The sequence below is a fragment of the Bos indicus genome, chromosome 19, assembly GCF_029378745.1.
Source record: "Bos indicus isolate NIAB-ARS_2022 breed Sahiwal x Tharparkar chromosome 19, NIAB-ARS_B.indTharparkar_mat_pri_1.0, whole genome shotgun sequence".
Lineage (NCBI taxonomy): Eukaryota > Metazoa > Chordata > Mammalia > Artiodactyla > Bovidae > Bos > Bos indicus.
The window spans coordinates 21,746,743-21,764,627 of record NC_091778.1 but is presented as its reverse complement, the minus strand read 5'-3'; the positions used below and the strand labels follow the sequence as shown (position 1 = coordinate 21,764,627).

Sequence of the window (17,885 nt, the reverse complement as noted above, 5' to 3'; positions counted from 1 at the left end):
CCCCTCTTTCCTCCTGGTGAACAAGAGAGAGGGGCTTGAGAGGGCTGGTCTGGGGACTTGTCAGGGCTCCCCACTCAGAGCACCCGAGGGTGGGCTCAGCGTCGCCTCCTCCATTTCTATGAATCGGACACTCGAACGGGGCACAGATGGCATCTTGGGGATGCCCTGACTCTCTACAGGTCTCTTTTTTAGCAGAGATTACTTCAGAAGAGTAAGTTCCTTAAAAAAGCAAGTGAGGAGAGACAGAGCTGCCCTCAGTGTGTTCTGCTCCCCCCACGCCGCTCCTCCTGGCCACCAAGGATAAGGTTTTCAGTTGTGTCAGCAGTTGGCCGAGTCTAGGAGCTGGCCTGGCGGGGGTGGATCAGGAGCCTGAGATGTGCCCGAGAGCATTTGTGTCCCCCTGTGCCCAGAGCCTGCCCCGCCCCAGCCTCAAAACTGGCACCAGCTCCGAGGTGTGTGGGCGGGCTGGGGGTGGAGCCTGAGAGACTTCACACCCTGGGAGTGGGTGCTTCCTGCTTAACACCCCACCCCACCCCACCCCTGCCCACCTTGGGCATCCAGGTCTCTGGCACCAGGTCACAGATTTGGGGCCATGCACGGTGATGGCCAGGCAGTTGGCAAAGTGCCCTGCAGGTGGGCAGTGAGGATCCCCAGAGAAGGGGGGCCCCCCAGCAGGTCTGGCCGTTGGAAGAGGAAGCCTGGGCCTTCTGCAACTGCAGTGCTGACAGGAAGCCATCCCAGTGCACCTGCTTCCTCCAGGCTGGCCCGGCCGGCAGAGGCCTCTCACTTGGCGGCTTTCTGTTCCGCCCTGGGCCAGAGGAGGGCTCTCGCTGGAGGCTGGACCGAAGGGGCCGGGCTGTCCCTGCCAAACTCTTCTCCCTTTTCTCCTCTGGAGCCTGGCCTTGAAGGCATTCCTGGCAGAGCCACCCCCATTCCTCCCAGGAGGCTCAGTATAAAGCTTATTGCAGTCACGGGCAGGTGGAGGGGAAAGGCTATCTCTGGAAAACCCCTGCTTTCTACCCAAACTGTTGCTCTGGCAGGAGGTGTCATGGGAGGTCAGTGACGCAGGTGAACCAAGGAAGGGAGGGGGCAGGGCTACCTTCTGTCCCCTAACATGAGCCTCCGAGGTTCCTGCTGGAGGACAGACCTGGGTGTGCGTCCCAGTCGGCTACTTGCTCCCATGAGACTTTTGTTGTTGTTCAGTCGTGAAGTCGTGTCTGACTCTGTGAACCCATGAGACCTTGGACAAGTCAGTCCTGAGCTTCCTTTTGCTCATCTGTAAAGTAGGAATCAAACTAGTACCTGCTTCAGAGGGATGTTGTGAGGATTAATTGAGATAATGCATGTCAAGGGTTCAGCACAGTGCCTGACACTTAGTACATGCTCAATAAAGGCTAACTGTTCTTACTGGTATTTCTTCCTCACACCACCACCCTCCTCTCCCATCCTTAGATAAGTTGGTGCTAGGTTAGGACTAGCAGGAAGAGGGTCACCTGGGAGATACCCTCTGCATTCAAATGGTAGAGGGGAGAGCTGCCAGGCTCCTTGGTCACAAGTGGCGGATCTTCTCTTCCTTTAGGCACTCACTCTTGGGGTGTCCACTGTCCTTGGGGGCTCACAGTGGGTGGATGTCTTGCATGGACATTTGGGCCTCAATGCATTTGCCCAGGCTGAGCACTCCATGCCTGGAGGGTGCCTGGTGGGTGGGATGATTCTCCTAGGGGCGTTTGTGCACCCGTCCCCTCCTGCAAGGGACCCAGAGGATGATAAGTAAAGAGCGGATGGTCCTGCTCGTGATGCAGAGGGTGAGACCCAGCCTGCCCCAGCCCCACAACCCAACCCCAGCCTTGGAAGCCTTCAGGGCAGAGAGTAGATGGGTCTCTCCACACATTTCTTAGATTTCTCCTCCTTGAGAACAAGTGTTTTTGGCTGTTATCTCTTCCACTTTTTCTTTTTTATGGACTGTTTTGCCATCTTTATAATAGAAATAAATAGTAAGTAACAAATACATAACACAATAAATACCAAGTGTTTCTATTGCGTCTAATTTGCACAATTTACAAGATTGTTATGATCACTGTTTGCTTACTATTTAGGTTCCAGTGTTTTTGATTGATGTTATTTTAGGAGGAGTTTTCCATATGGCTACATTGTCCACATAGTTGTTAGTTTAAATGGCAACATAACAATGGATTATACTAATTTAGCACAGTTTACCTGATCCCCTCCCACTCTAGGGAGTTAATTATTTCCAATTTAGGGCTATTATAGATGCTGCATCTTTGCATAGGTTTGTGTGTGTGTGTGTGGCGGGGAGTGGTTTCTCCTAAGTCAGCTTATACATTCCCTAAGGTGGGATGGCTACTGTTGGCTCTGCAAAGAGCTGCTAAGCAATTTCAGAGTGTCCTGCTCTCCCCTCATCCCCATGGCAATTGGGTTTACTATCTACTTATTGTTGCTAAATTTAGAGATTATACCTCCCTTGTTTTTCCCCACATCCCTGGGAATCGGGATGGACAAGCTTTATTCTCGATAATTTACAGCCAACGGAAGAGACCAGATGGGAATAAGAGGTTTGTACAGAGGACCCCCATTGCAGGACCGTCAGGCAGCAAACATCTATTAAGTGCCCACAGTATGATGAGTAAAAACAGAGTCCTGCCCATGAGGAAATCACAGTCTGGAGAGTGATCTAGGCAGCACAAGCGGCTCCCAAGATCCATCCTGGCTGTGAATCACAATGCTCCCACCTGCCAGCTGGGGGGCCCTCAGCGCGGGACTTGCCTTCTCCATTTCCTTACCCAGAAAGTGTGTTGTTGTTAGGATTAGGTGAGGAGGGAGTGTGAAGCACCTACCCCTGTGCTGAGTACCACAGTGAGGATTTGGTGAGCCTTGGTTTCTCTCCCCTTCCCGGAAGAGAAGAGGCCAGGAGTGCCAGAGAGGCAGGAGGTGGCCAGAGCCTTAGAGAGTGGCAGGGTTATGGTCCCTTTGCAAGTCCAGAAACTCAGTTTGGACACGTTGAATGCTGGTAAGCTCCGCCCTTTCAATCTCTGCTTTGGCTGGACCCAGGCCTCCCGGAGCTCGATGCTGACACAGATCTTAACCAGAGTTGGCCACTAAGGATGACTCAGCCCCCCAGCCCTGCCTGACACAGCAGAAAAGATGGGCCTCCAAGGGAGCCGCACAGGCTTGCAGCCGGAGCCACTGGGGTTGAAACCCCAGCCCCACCACTTACCAGCTTTGTGACTTCATCTCTGAGTCGTCTTCCTCGTCAGTAAAACAGGAATAATAATGGTTCTCCTATCCTAAGGCTATAAGATTTATATACAAAAATACACATAAAACACCTTTACAGGGCCCTTCTCATTGTAGGTGTTCCAGGTTCAGTAATGAATGTTGTTGGAAATGTCTGAACTCACCAGAGAGAGAACAGGTCAGAGAAGAGAGGCTGTTGCTCCCAGGTACCCTCGCTCCACAGAACCATCAGGTCTCAGTTCTGCTAGGGTAGCAGAGAGAGATGCAGGTGACTGTAGCAGAGAGAGATGCAGGTGATGTAGCAGAGATGTTGCCACCATCTTTGGGACTGCATTCCTTACCTGTTCTCTGTGGGACAAAGACAGGTATTTCTTAATTCTAATTTTAGTTAAAATCTAGTGATAAGGAAGAGAGGAAAAGATCCAGGCACTTGAGCACAGAAGCCACAGAAAGAATTTCCTCCAGGGAAAAGCCTACATCTGTGGTCGGAAGGATGCTCCTGAGGAGCAGCTGACGTGGAGGCAGCCCGGTGTCCTCAGAGCCTGAGGCTGACAGGCTCCTCTCTGGACACACGGGAGAGCTGGAGCAAGGCATCAGAGGATGAGTCAGTGAATTAAACAAGCCAACTTACAGTCTAGAATATAACCTGACAATAGGGTAGAAGCTTCCATGGTGGCTCAGTGGTCAAGAATCTGCCTGCCAATGCAGGAGATGAGGGTTCAATCCCTGGGTCGGGAAGATCCCCTGGAGAGGGAAATGGCAACCCACGCCAGTATTCTTGTCTGGAGAATCCCATGGACAGAGGAGCCTGGTAGGCTACAGCCCATGGGGTCGCAGAGGAATTGGACACAACTTAGCCACTAAACAGCAACAAATAGGATAGAAACATAAACAAAGCAAGTTAAAAATAATTCACTGAAAACAAAATATTCTCTCCTTTTTTTTTTTTTTGCTATGAATTCATGATAAGTAAGAATAAGAGTGATGGGCTTCCCTGGTGGCTCAGTGGTAAAGAATCTGCCTGCAGTGTAGGAGATGCAGGTTCAACCCTGGGTTGGGAAGATCCCCTGGAGAAGGAAGTGGCAACCCACTCCAGTATTCTTGCCTGGGAAGTCCCATGGACAGAGGAGCCTGGCGGGCTACAATCCATGGGGTCGAAAAGAGTCAAACATGACTTAGTGACTCAACAACAACAATAAGAATGAACCAGTTTAAACTCCGCTGACTTGAACAGATTCTTGAGATGACACCTCTCCCTGGGCTGAGGCAGATTCCACCTGTTGAGTTTTGAGAGGACCCACTCTGGTTTCTAACCCCCAGACAGGGCAGCTGTGTTGTTCCCCAGGCTCCTACCCTTGGCAGGTGCTGGTGAGTTGCAGGTAAAAGGCAAAGCCACAGGAGTCCTAGTCCTTCCCTAACCCCCTCCTGGTTCCCAGGCCTGCAGGTTCACTGAATTAAGAGCTTGCATGAAAATCCCATAGACCGAGGAGCCTGGCGGGTTATAATCCACGAGTTACAATCGCAAAGAGCTCGACACGACTGAGCATGCACGCATGTGCCTGTCCGCACCCCGACTCCTAGGGTACCGGACCTAGAAAAGACTTTAGCCACTGTCTGGACCAGCCCATCCCCTGATTCCACAGAGAGGCCAGAGGGGTGAAGCAGCTTATTCAAGGACACACAGCTGCCCAGGGCAGGAAGGTCAAGGGCCTGTACCTCATTTTGTCTTCTCTTTCCTCTAATCTTTTATTCCTTACTCCTTCTCTGACCTTTTGAGCTTCATAATCCTCCCCCCTCCACTCCATCCTTCCTTTCCCCTGTGGCCCACAGTCTTTGTCCCGGCAGGTCCTGGTCTTTAGGAAGACTCCGAGCCCCTGAGAGAGCCTGCCCCCGTTTCTTCTCTGACCCAGGGTGTGGGCTGCTTTCGGCACCATGGCCTTTTCATCAAGGTTTGCCTTCTGGGAGCAAAAGGAAAGTTATACTTCAAAATCTTTGTGCTTTTTTCCCTCTGTGCTTGGCATGGCGTGTGCAGGCAGGAGACTGGCTGGTGCGAGAGGGAGCTTTGGGACCTGGCGATGGACTGGGGCATGTGTATTAGGGGGTTGGGTAGAAGGACCAGGGCGGGCAGTGAACTCCCTCTTCTTGCCTGGATGGGCTCCTCTGCTGGGTCATGCTCCTCCCCTGAGCTCCACCTCTGGTAAGCTGAGCTGCCTTTTGTCCCACGGGTGCCCCTCCAAGTTAACCCCTCAAGTCCTCTGCACGCCGCTGCTTCTCTGACTCACCCCTGTGCACTTGAGCTGCTGTGAAGGGGCCACTGGGAATGGCTTTGGCTCTGAGGCCTCAGAACTGGGTCTCCCCAAGTCTGGGGTCTGGAATGGGGAGGGCGAGAAGGAGCCAGGAGTGGGGAGCCGGGCCAGTTGACTGCCTAGGGCCAGAGGGTGATTCAGGCTGCAGACCTGCGCGTGCCTTTGTGCTGTGCACAGTCCCCAGCTGGGCAATGACCTCCAGCAGACAGAACCCTCCGGTGGGGGAGGGGCGGTGAGTCAGCCTCAGGCTAAATCCAGACCTGAGCTCAGAGCTGGGTCTGGTGTCACAGCCATCTCAGGGGGCTGCCATGCCTCACCACTTGGGAAAGACCCTTGGGGCCCCAAGCTTGAGCCACCCAGAAGGAGGACAGACTTGGAGCTGGCGAAGGACACGGAGTGGACTTGGAGTCTGGGCCATCGCTGGGCCCGAGCTAACAGCACTGCGTGCCGTAATGAGTGTGTCTGGGTGGTGTGTGAACACTCGCTGACCCTCTAACCCATGTGCCCGGGAATTAATGCATGGTGTGATGGGGGATGGGTGGCATGGGCCTTTGCGGGGGGCGTCAGGTGCAGACCTAGACTCTCCTTCCTTTCCTCTCCACCAGCCCCTCTCTGCCTGTTCTCTGCTCCAGTCCCAAATTTCTAAAGTCGTGGAGTCCCTTCTGATGAATAATGGGCCTTTTTCCCCCTGTCCGTGGCAGTGTGAACTAACTTTGAAGCTTGAGCCCACTGAAAATAGCTCTATGGGCTATTAGCTTTAAAACTGCAGCAGCCATCAGGCTGGTCAGTGCCCCCAGGCATTGCTAATTAGAGCTCAAAATCAGCCATGGACCCTGGTTACACAAGGATAGTCCCCGCGGGTGGATAATTAAAATGATTCTGGATGCGTTTCTAAGGATCTTTTCCTTTAGGAATCAAGGACTCCTTCCCATGCTCCTGTCCCTGGTGACAGACCTGTCTTTTTCCTCTAGTCCTAAGTGACTGGGGGAAAAAGAGAAATGAAAACCATTGGGACTGCCTGAGCTTTTGAAGGGAGGGATGCTAGTGAGCGGGAGAGGAGAAGCCTCACCCAGACCGGAGGCCTAGCCCTCTGGGTCTGTTCTGAGCCAGGCTCTGAGCTGAAAGAACCATCAGAGCGGCCATACTGTCTGTTCTTTTCCCAGATACGTTATGGTCACTGCCGTCTGCCCCTGACTCTGTTCCTCCTCTCTAACTCAGGCCAGCCAGCTCCCAGGCCGGGCACAGACCCCAGAGCCCGGGCATCTTTCCTCCTTTCCCCTCCTCCACCCCCCCAACCTTGGGGTTGCCTCCCTCAACTGCATGGTTGGCAGAGTTCTGTGGGTCTGAGGTTGGGAAGATATCTGGTCTCCTGAATTCCTGCCTCTGCCCGACTTCCTGTCTCCAGCCAGGGCTCGGCTGGCTGGTGGGGAAGGCATGCAGACTCTGTGCTGAGGAAATCGTACCGACCTGGAGGCCAGCCCGATTGGGCTGCCTATTCACCCCACACTGAGCTCTGTAGGCCGCATACACAGGGGTCCTTCCCCCGCAACAGTCCTGGGGTCAGGGGGCTCTTGTTCAGACCACCTCCTGTTTGAGCTGGGAATGGCTCTTGTAGTTCGGCCTGAGTTGAACTCGCTGGATGCTTCCTATAAGCAAGGCCATGATGTCACTCTCATGGGTGGACCTCTGTAGGCAGCCCATGTGGGCCACATGGCCGGTCACTGACGGTAAAGGATCCATGGCTTTAACCCCCCACAGCGATGCTTCATCCTTGAAGTTGTCCCTGGACAATCTTGACCCCAAGGTAGGATAACTGTTGCCCGGGTCCAGAGCCCCAGGACTCCCAAGCACTCAGGAGCTCTGCCTCTCGGAGGGAGCCACAGCTTGGGTGTTTACTTCCTGTGCTTTCACTGCCGGGTCTCCCCACCCTGACCTCTGACCTGCCAGTGACTTCTGTCTGCTCCCTCAGGTTAAAGAGGAGGACAAAGCTCTCCCGAAGCCTGGCCCTCCCGCCAAAGAGGAAGGGGCTGTAAGTGGTTCTCCCAGACGCATGTGTGTGTGTGTGAGAGAGAGAGAAAGGAAGTGAGTGAGTGAGTGAGTTGTGTGTCCAGGCGGGCTGTGTCTGGGAGGCAGTTCCATGGAGCCGGCAGGCCTGCTAGCATGCCCCTTCTCGTGTGGGGTGGCTGGAGGGAAGGCCACTAAAGTGATGGGAAGAACAGCAAATGTGATGCCAACCTGGGGTGTGTGAAGGAGATGGCAGTGCCAGGCATGTTAGGGACCTCTCCCTAACACCCCTCTCCTTCATTCCTTCCTATGGTCCTGGTTTCCTGAACTCTCTGGGGCTGGAGAGGCATGGGTAGGATCGCTCTTAGGTGGGCGAGCGTCACATGAGAGCTCAGCTGTTGGGACTCCGGGTCCTGCTCTGATGGCACAAGACAAGATGGGGAGGGATCTCACTGCAGCTGCTGCCATCTCTTCCCAAGACCCCGTCAGCTGCTCGGTGCAGGCAACCAGAGGCAGGCGCCAGCCACCCGGTGCCGTAACCCCCACCAGTCATTCTGCCTTGGGACAGAGGCAGAATAAAGGGACAGTGACCCTGAATAAAGCTGGACGCTTTTAAGGCAAGAGGGGAGAGAGTTCTACAGCAGCCAGGTCCAGATATGTGCATTTAGGCGAGGGCTGCTGTTGGCCCAGCGGGCAGGAGGGCCAAGGGCTCTGGGACTACTGGGTCACGGAACAGATCCGAACTTCGTTACCCCAGAAGGTGCCTGCCCTCCCCCGCCCCGCTTCCTTGGGTGGAGATTTGATTAGCCAGGTGTTAACGGCTTCTACCTGATCTGTTAGCAGTCCTGCCAGGCCAGGGTGATTTCAAAGGGATATGTTTGAGATCTGTGAGGGAGGGGCCTTAGAGCATGCCAGCTGGGGAGGGAGAATTAGATGTAAAGAGCTTAAAAGACTGCCTGGCACATAATAAGCTCCGGATGATGTTAGCAGTTACTAGCATCATCACTGTGATCATTAGCTTCAGTTAAAGGGTGTGGGAGGAAAGCCAGAAGGGAGTGGAGCGTGGGACCCAGCAGTGGGGGTCACGTCAGCTCTAGGGGCTCTACGTGCCACTGAACACTCTCAACCCAAGAGCTTGAGGAGGAGGCCCCTTTAAGGCCTCCCTTCCCCACCCCTGCAGCCGGGCCACCCCTGCTGCTGAGGCTTGGGCTGAGGTCACTTGGTCTCAGTCCACACATGGCAGCCAGAGGTCTGTCCACTTCTCTGAGCGCCTTCCTGCATATCAGCAGAGTGGCTGCCAGCCCCTCTCAGAGTCTGGTACCCAGGAACACCCTAGAACCAAGGTCACTGTTTGGGAGAACGAGGACTCAAGCACATCTCATGAATGGCAGAGGCTTACCAGCAAGGGGCCCCCAGGTTGACCTGGCTTCCCCAGGCAGGGTGGCCATCTTTGCAGGGGACTGCCCTGCCATACTAGCCAGCCTGGTTTGCCATGCCCAGTGGCAATCCCTGGGGACCACAGACTGTCTCCACCAGGCAGAATGTCACAGCATCTCTGGGGAACTCCTAGGTGCCCAGAAGTGGGCTGAGCCAGGGCCCCAGCTCTGAGCAGAGCTGAGATGTGGTTGCTTGAGTGCTTAACCCTTTGAGTGTCGCAGCTGCCCCCTCTTCCTCCTATTATTCCGCACACACACTCTGGGAGTCAGGAGGTCTCCAGTCCTTGAGAGGTTTGCACAAGGAAAACGGCGGGGAGAGTGGCAGAAAGCAGGCTGAGGTGGAAGCTTCCTGGGCCAGCACTGGTTTTCCGCAGCCCTGGAGAGCTCGGGTGAGGAGTGGATGGTGGCCACAGACCAGAGGAGTCGGGAGGAAAAAGGCTTGGCATGTTTGAGGGCTGAGAATTCCTTCCTGGCTGTGGTTTTCATTGGGATGGGCAGGCTCTGGCGCTGACTGCTGAGAAAGCCGGGTCATAGGAGGACCACAGAGGCAGGAAGGCCCAGAGTTAGGCGCAGGATTTAATGGTAGGAATGGGTGTTTGGCCTCACTGTGCTGCATCTCTGCTGTGTTTGGTCTGTGAGGGATTGGGCTTCCCTGGATCCGAGCTTGATTGCTGTCCTGATGTAAGCCCGTATTGCTGGGGTGCCTCCTGGGCCTTTGGATATCCTGTGCTGGCCTCTCAAAGCTCAGCCTAGAGATGGACAGCAGGTAACCTGCCTGTGCTCTGTGGGAGAGAGAAGCCAAACTCTTCGATGCAATTGTTCTATCTGGAGGATAGAACGGGGGCTTCCTGGGGCGGCCTCTTGGAGCTTGTGTTGTCTGTTGAATGAATGGAAGTTCTCCGTGACCAGGCGTGAGGGCACGCCTCTTACTTCCTCTGGGTAGGGTGGGCAGGGACACAGGGCCTGCTGCTAATGTCTCCCTATATTTGTGTGACCGTAGCCAGAGGGCAGCTCAAAGGGCAGCAGTGGCCCATCTAAGAGTCCTCAGCCTTCCACCAGCCCTGTGCCCTCCGAACCTCCCCAGAGAGCCAAGAGCCCCACTTCTACTCCAGCCATGAACGGCCCGGCGGCTACCTCAGCGGATGGCCCCAGCGAGGAGGCCCAGGGCCTGTCCCGGAAGAGGGTGGCGAACGCAGTGAGGAAGGTGGTGAGCAGGGTGCTGCCTGGTGAGGAGCCTGGGAGCGCCAAGGAGCCTCCGGGCAGAGGGGTCCGATCCCCTGAGCACCCGGCTCGGGGCAAGAAGGCAGAAAAGGCAGCCCCTGGCCCCAAGCCGCCCCCCCCACCTGCCCCCCCTCCTCCGCCTAAGCCCGAAGCGAAGAAGGAGGCAGCCAAGGACGAGCTCTCCGTGGGCCTGCGGAGCCTGATGTCCCGGGGCCGGGGCAGGGACCACAAGCCGCGGGGCAGGCAGTCTCCTGGGAAGGCAGAGAAGCCCTCCTCCAGCCAGGAGCCAGGCTCCTCAGGGAAACCAGGCTCCCCGGCCCCGCCGGAAGAGCTGGCAGACCCAGGCTCCGCTGGCCCGAACCTCAAGTCGAACCTCACTGGATCGCAGCCGAACAAGTCAGCAGTCCCTGATGCTCAGCAGGAGGTACCCGAGTGTGTCACTAACCGCCCGGTCCCCTCGCTGTCCTCGACGGAGGGCTGGCGGTCAGCTTCCCCAGGCTCTTTTGCACAAGCCCTGCATGACCGCAAAGAAGCTGGGCCCGGGCCACATGCAGATGGCAGGGCTGCATGGCTTTCCTTTACTGAACGCCAGAACCCAGGGGCCCTGTTGACCGCATGGAGCTGCTCTTTTCTCACTCTTCGTGGGAGGTGGGGCCTGGCCCTGAGCCGTGTACCGTGTCAGCGGGAGGCGCCACATCCCAAGCTGCCCGTCAGAATCTTAGCAGATCGTTGCAAGGGTAGAAAGAATTTCTGAGGTCAGGTGGCCTGTGCTCACACCTTGCCCCCAGCCCCTCACGCCTGCGGGCCCTCAGCATCTCGAAGCCTTCCGCTGTCGCATGGGGTTCATATCGGTCTACCGTCTTTCCTCTGAAGCCCTTGGGGCCACAAGTATTTTGGAAATGAGTGATTTTTGTATTTGGGAGTGTCTTATGATGTACATAATGAGCAGCAACCCGTGACCAAGCACATTATTTCTACGAGAAAACGATGCCCCGGCTCAGTGGTAAAGGACCCACCTGCCAGGGCAGGAGACGCAGGTTCGATCCCTTAGTCGGGAAGATCCCCTGGAGAAGGAAATGGCAACCCACTCCAGTATTGTGGCCTGGGAAATCCCATGGACAGAGGAGCCTGGCGGGACACAGCCCACAGGGGTCGCAGAGAGTCAGCCACGACTGAGTGACTGAGCACACGGTGATGCTGATAACAGGGTTTGTTAATGCCATCCCTGCCGTCACGGTTTCTTCAGACCTGGACAACTGTCCCCTCCTGTCCCCTCTGGCAGCAGGACTCTTGAGGAACTCTAGGCCCGAGTGGCAAAGGAGCACAGTGGGCCCCCCTTTGGATCTGGGGTTCCCATCTGTCCATAGAGTGTCCTCTGGGTGGGACAGGAAGCTGAGAGGCACAGGGGATTCATCCAGCCCCTTTCCCTGGAAGGTGATGCCTGCTTGGCTGGTCCTTGGGTTGGGGGGCATTTCTCTTCAAGCTTTGCCATTTTGTGAACCCTTCTGGGGCCTCATGGGGTTGCGCAGGGGAGTGGGGTACGTGCCAAGTTTCACTACTGCTTCTCTCTGCTCCTTCTGGCTGGAAGGGGACAGTCGGGGACGTGGGGGCAGGGGACTTCCTAAAGGCCTGTCCTGTCCCCCAGGCCCTAGAGGCCTACCTCTCTGACTGCTACCCGATAGGATTCCTAAGGTCCCAGACCCGCCTTGCTCCCCATTCCATTCTTCCTGGGCTTTGAAGAACTAAGAGGGGAGCAGCCGCAGCTCCCCCATCCCTCCTGGCCCACTCTGTCTCAGGGAAGTGACGACCTGGCACATAGGAGTTGGCAGGGGCATTTTGGCTGGATGGGCTGGTCGTGAGTTGAACCACTAGCCCCTAAGGAGAACCTCCAAGGAGCCAGAGAGGGTCATGTGCCTGGTCCTGGGCCGGCTTCCCTCCCTCTGGCTCTCTGGGTCGAGTTGGGGCTGAGATGGGCCTTGACCTGGAGTTCAGCCATGTGTTTCCTTGGCCTGGGGCAGGGGCCAGAGAGGATGCATGGGAGAATGGGCCATCTAGGAGCTGAAAGGGTTAAGGTGGTGGAAAGAATTAACCCTGGAGCTCCCAGGCACCTTTTTTTATTCTCCTGCGTGTGTGCTAAGTTGCTTCAGTCGTGTCCAACTCTTTGTGACCCCATGGACTGCCGCCCACCAGGCTCTTCTGTCCATGGGATTCTCCAGGCAAGAATACTGGAGTGGGTTGCCACACCCTCCTCCAAAGGATCTTCCCAACCCAGGGATTGAACCTCTGTCTCCTACGACTCCTGCATTGCAGGCAGATTCTTTACCTCTGAGATAGCGGGGAAGCCCTTTTATTGTCATTTGATAGCTTAAAAGCTTAAAGTGGTGCCTTGCTTGCCTCACTGACCATATTCCACTTACCCATGGGGGTCCCAGTGGCTTCCTGAGCTAGAAGCTTGGTGTGCTGTGCCCCTAACGTTCCCGGGGGCCAGGACTAATGGTGGTTTGACCTTTAGGCTGGAGCTGCCCCTGAGGTCTGGCTGACCCCCGCAGAGGAGGCCCACCGGCGGCTCGAGAGGATCTTCACAGCTCCAGTAATGCCGCCTCTCACCTGTGGTTCCCAGTCCCTTGTCTCTTAGCAGGGGCTGCCGGCCAGGCTGTGTGTGTCCGTGTGTGTAGGAGCACCGACCATGGAAGGCGGGCTCCCTGGTGGCCTGGAGGCCTTCACGTGGGCTTCCCACGTGAAGAAATGAGAGAAGAGCAGGGCGGGGGGTCTGAGCACAGTGAGGCCTGTTCCTCCAGGGAACCCATGGGAGGGGCCCCTCTTGGCTGGAGATCCAGCCCGCTCCTCTGGCCCTAGTCTCTTGCCCCAGAGGGCCTGTCTCGGTGCCAGGACCTAGTGGGTGTGAGGCAGGGAGCAGTCACTCTCCTTTTTTGATCAAGCCCTGATTCTCCAGACCCAAGTGGGGCTCTAAACTCCTTGCCCATTTCTCACAGGCAAGGTCCAAGGCCAGGCGGCCTCCCCTTCGTTTCTAAAAAGGCCTTGGAGTAACCAGACCGAGATGGGGAGGCGAAGGCTGGCCACAGGCTCTGGCCACAATCTGTGGTCCTTGGGCAGCTGGCAGGTGCACCTGGATAGATGCAGCCTCTGCGTGCTGTGGGGTGGGAGTGGGGTGGGTGCTATGGGACTTTGAAGAAGGGATCCTAGACATAGAGCTGCTGGTGGTCTTGTTTGATGAGCTACGCAGAGGTGACAGCTCTCAAAGACCATCCTTGGCTTGGGGAGTGGCACCCTCGGGTGGGTGTTTGGAGGCCAGGGACAGCCCATGTTGGGGTCTGGTGGCTACAGGGGAGCTAGGCTGGGCAGTTCCCGGGAGATCAGGCCACAGGCTCCCAGGGTCTCGGGCCCTGTGGGTGGTGAGGTGGCCTGGCCTAGCAACACAGAAGAGGAGGCTGTTGCAGAGTAGACTAGATGGCCTAGGAGAGACTATGGCCAGAGGCAGCGAGGCTGCCACCTGTCACAGGGAACGACTTATCAGAGCATCTGCACTAAGGAGTCTGATGGTGACAAGTGTTTCTTCACCACCCAGGGCCTCTCCTTACCTGGTCTGGCCTCTCCTTACCTGGGTGCAATACGCCTGCCCCAGCCAGCCCCCTTACCTCCTGGGGATGCGTCCCTCTTTCCCCCTACTTGGCCCGGGGTGCTTGCTGAAGGGGACACGCGGACAGCCTGCTTGTCTTCACCCCTCTCCTCTCTCTCTCTTTCTCCTTTGCCTGCCGCTGGTAGCTGGACCCTGAGGCCGCCTCTCCTGCCCACAGCCAGGTAGGGCACTCCTGCCCCGCTCAGGAGCCCTCCGGTGACCACCCGCCACCCCCGGCCTGTACCTGGGCTGGCGTCTGTGCTCGGGCTTCGTGCTGGAGTGTAAGGCCTCTTTCCCCTTCTGGCTCCCAGCTGGTATCTGGGGGGATCCCTGGGGGAGGCGATGCCGGGAGCTGGACATGGGGCCGCCACTCTGTGTCCAGCCCTGGAGGAGCCTCTAGGCCTCTGTGGCGCGAGGTTCTCAGCCACTGAAGCCCGAGGGCCTGGCGAGAGTGTCGGCTCCTAGCTGTTTCTGTTTCTGCGGTCTCTGGGTGTGTGTCTTCGCTCAGTCGTGTCCAACTCTGTGTGACCCTGTGGACTGTAGCCCTCCAGGCTCCTCTGTCCATGGGATTCTCCAGGCAAGAATACTGGAGTGGGTTGCCATACCTTCCTCTGAGGGAATCTTCCCAACCCAGGGATCGAACCCCAGTCTCCTGTGGCTCCAGCTCCGGGTAGAGAAAGCTGAAAAGACTGAATCTCTACCCAGCGCCCCACCACCACCTCTGCCCCCTCCCCAACTCTGGAGCCTGAAAAAGTGCCTCCTCTGTCTCCCCCTGCTGGCCAGTGTGGGAACCTCTCTTCGGATTAGCTTTAAAGGACTTAGTTGAGTGAGTTAGAGGCCCTTATCCTTTGATGTCATCAGTCACCAAACATCTGTCCCCTACAACTTGCCCATTCAATACAAAGGTTTCACCTGTCTCATGATTTCTTTTTAAATAATTTTGTTTTATAAAGCCATTTTTTTTTCAAATATAAATATCTAGCCTTTTTAAAAAGATGTCTTATTAAAACGCTGGCAGCCCCATGATGGTGATCCTCCTGTTTGAGGGGTAATTTCACCTGTCCACGATGTGCAGAGTCTAGAGACCACTGTGTTAGCCAGCCTTCTGACTCTAGAGCCCAGGAGAGCTGAAGCAAGGGAGAGGGAGTGATCTGAAGCTGGAATCCACCCTGGGAGTAGGACACAGATCTTTTTCTTTCAGCTCCAAGAAATGTAATAGAGAACATACTTATTGTTATTATTTGTTCTTGTCCTTTATGATCCCTCACCCAGAGGATCAGTATCACAGAGCAGTGTCTGTACGTTGGCCTCAGGCCTCATGAGGATGGGGGACTCTAAGAAACTAATTATACCTCCGAGCTGGGGACCCCCAGAGAGCTGGGAGGTAGGGCTAGTTTGAGGACTGCTCATGCCCTGGGGAGGGTGACCATCTCCCCACGAGGCCACTGGATGAATCCTGCTGCCCTTTCGCCCACAAGACAAAAGGACCCTGATGGGCCGTGGGGGCTGAGCCCCTCTCCCGTTTGCCCAGCTCCCCCAGGCACCATTTCTGCTCAGCTCAGGTTGTCTTAGGGGGTGCCGGGTTTGGCAGCCCCACACCCTGACAGTGCCCGTGAATGCTTCTTTCTGACTGGTGACCACCTGGGCCTCCAGGGGCTCCCCGCCCCTTTATACCCATGTCCATGCCCATTCGTGTGGCATGCATGTTTCTTCCTGCATTTGACAGAGCAGTGCTGCCCCCGCCCCTGCCTCATGTCCCTGGCCACGCTGCTTCATGCCCTTCTGTGGCCTCAGCATGTCCATATGGGTCTGGGCCCATTCCGGGGAGGCATGGAGGGGGCACAGGAGGCTGGCATGTGCATCTGAACACAGCCCTGCCAGGACAGCATCCTCTGGAGGGAAGGCCAGGGACGAGGCTAGGAATCCAGACCTTCCCATCAGCCTGCACTGAGTCCCCGGGAGACATTCTCAGATTTGAGGACATGCCTTTTCCCTGCTTGGTGAAGAGGGACTGTCAGGTGGATGATGGAGAAGCTGGGCCTGTGAGGTCACAGCAGCTGCAGCCCAGGGTGAGGGCTCAGGGCGCAGAACACTGATGGTCCAGGCTTCGCGGAGAGGGGACAGGTGATTTGCTCTCCTGGGATCTGCTATCTCCTGGGCACATCCACCACGTGTCCCTGTCTTTCTTCTCTGACATCTCTGATGTCTCTCGTCCCACTTGCCCAGTGGCTCATCTGGAAGCCCCTCCCGTCACGCATCTCCCCTCCTGCTGTCCCTGCCTGCTTTCCAGAACAGGCTCCGACTCTCTGTCCTTCCCCTCCCTCCGACAGGTGAAGACAGAAGAGCAGATTGCCGCCGAGGAGGCCTGGTATGAGACAGAGAAGGTGTGGCTTGTCCATAAGGATGGCTTCTCGCTGGGTGAGTCTGGGGAGGCCCAGGGGCCAGGTGCCTGGGCCTCTCTGGTTTCAGGACTGGGCAGCTGTTGGGCCTCTGGGTCTGGCCAGGGCTGGATGGTGCACAGGGAGAAGGCAGGGCCGTGAAGGCCCCAGAGAGGACTGCCATGGCTTCCCAGGCCCATGTCTGTCTGTCTGTCTGTCCCTGCTTTGCAGCCACTCAGCTCAAATCCAAGGAGCTCAGCCTGCCCGAGGGGAAGGTGCGCGTGAAGCTCGACCATGATGGGGCCGTCCTGGACGTGGATGAGGATGACGTGGAGAAGGTTCGTGGGAGGCTGGTGGAGGGCACCAGAGGCGGGCTGTGTCGGGCTGGGCAGGCTGTCTGCTCGCGCGGCCAACCAGATCTGCTTCTTCTTCGGTGCCCACCTGTCTGTCCCATCCCGTAGGCCAATGCTCCCTCCTGTGACCGTCTGGAGGATCTGGCCTCGTTGGTGTACCTCAACGAGTCTAGCGTCTTGCACACGCTGCGCCAGCGCTACGGTGCCAGCCTGCTGCACACGTATGCTGGCCCCAGCCTGCTGGTCCTCAGTCCCCGAGGGGCCCCGGCCGTGTACTCGGAGAAGGTGCGGCCCCACAGACCCACCACCCTCTACCTCCCCACCTCGCCTGCCTTCCCCAGCTCTGCCCCTTCCACTTGGCATACCACGGGGCTCCTGTCCACATTCACAGTGACCTTGGGGACAGGAGTCATTTCAAGGGATGGGGACAGAAGCCTCACCCCCCACCTCACACAGAGGCCAGGACTTGACTGGTATCTGCATTTCCATGCATGACCTTAGCCTCCAAACCTTCTGGCTCCTCTGGAGTGAAAAGCCCAGAAAGGTGTGGGTCTTGGGGGTGAAGGCTGTCCACATGGGGCCAGCTAAGAACGCCCATCCCTTTTTTCCATTCCTCTCACACCCAAGGTGATGCACATGTTCAAAGGGTGTCGGCGGGAGGACATGGCCCCCCACATCTACGCAGTAGCCCAGACCGCTTACAGGGCGATGCTTATGAGCCGTCAGGACCAGTCCATCATCCTCCTGGGCAGCAGTGGCAGTGGCAAGACCACTAGCTGCCAGCATCTGGTGCAATATTTGGCCACCATCGCAGGCACCAGTGGGAACAAGGTGTTCTCTGGTGAGGCAGAGGCAACCAGGGAAACAGAATGGACTGGAGGGGGCGGTGCTGGAGAGGGGCCGGGCCCGGAGGGAGAGGGGGCGGGGCGGGACTGGAGAGGGGGCGGAGCTGGAGGGGCGGGGCTGGAGAGGGGCGGGGCCGGAGGGAGAGGGGGCGGACGGAGGGAGAGGGGGCGGGACTGGGAGGGGGTGGGGCTGGAGAGGGGCGGGGCCGGAGGGAGAGGGGCGGGGCGGGACTGGAGAGGGGGCAGGGGCTGGAGACGGGGTGGGGATGGAGGCCCTACCAAGATACCAGCTCTTTTCCTCCCGGGCCTTTCTGTGTCCTCAAATCCCCTCTGTCCCCAGCAGTTCTGGTGTGAGTAACTGAGCCTTTGGGTACTAGGGGAGTAGCCACGGGCTGGGCCTCCCATTCTGCCTGGGCCTCTGGAGCCCGTGGCTGGGGGCGAGCAGCACCT

General features: G+C 57.0%; 1 protein-coding gene across 16 annotated transcripts in view; it reads left to right on the top strand.

Annotated features, from left to right (window-relative positions):
* MYO18A (myosin XVIIIA) overlaps positions 1-17,885 on the top strand; it is a 101,260-nt gene that overhangs the window by 38,909 nt on the left and 44,466 nt on the right. For 7 of the 16 annotated variants that reach the window (XR_011561943.1, XM_070772776.1, XM_070772775.1 and 4 more), the window contains exons 3-7: positions 14,006-14,140; positions 16,190-16,277; positions 16,469-16,575; positions 16,699-16,875; positions 17,218-17,431. Coding sequence is in view for 15 of the 16 variants with exons in the window: in XM_070772776.1 (XP_070628877.1) it covers positions 14,006-14,140; positions 16,190-16,277; positions 16,469-16,575; positions 16,699-16,875; positions 17,218-17,431 (721 nt within the window). In the remaining variant the exon portion in view is untranslated. Of the gene's footprint in view, positions 1-5,311; positions 6,011-7,530; positions 7,591-10,001; positions 10,647-12,734; positions 12,813-14,005; positions 14,141-16,189; positions 16,278-16,468; positions 16,576-16,698; positions 16,876-17,217; positions 17,432-17,885 lie in introns of those variants that run through there. The other 9 variants (XM_070772784.1, XM_070772783.1, XM_070772771.1 and 6 more) reach the window with 4 other exon arrangements.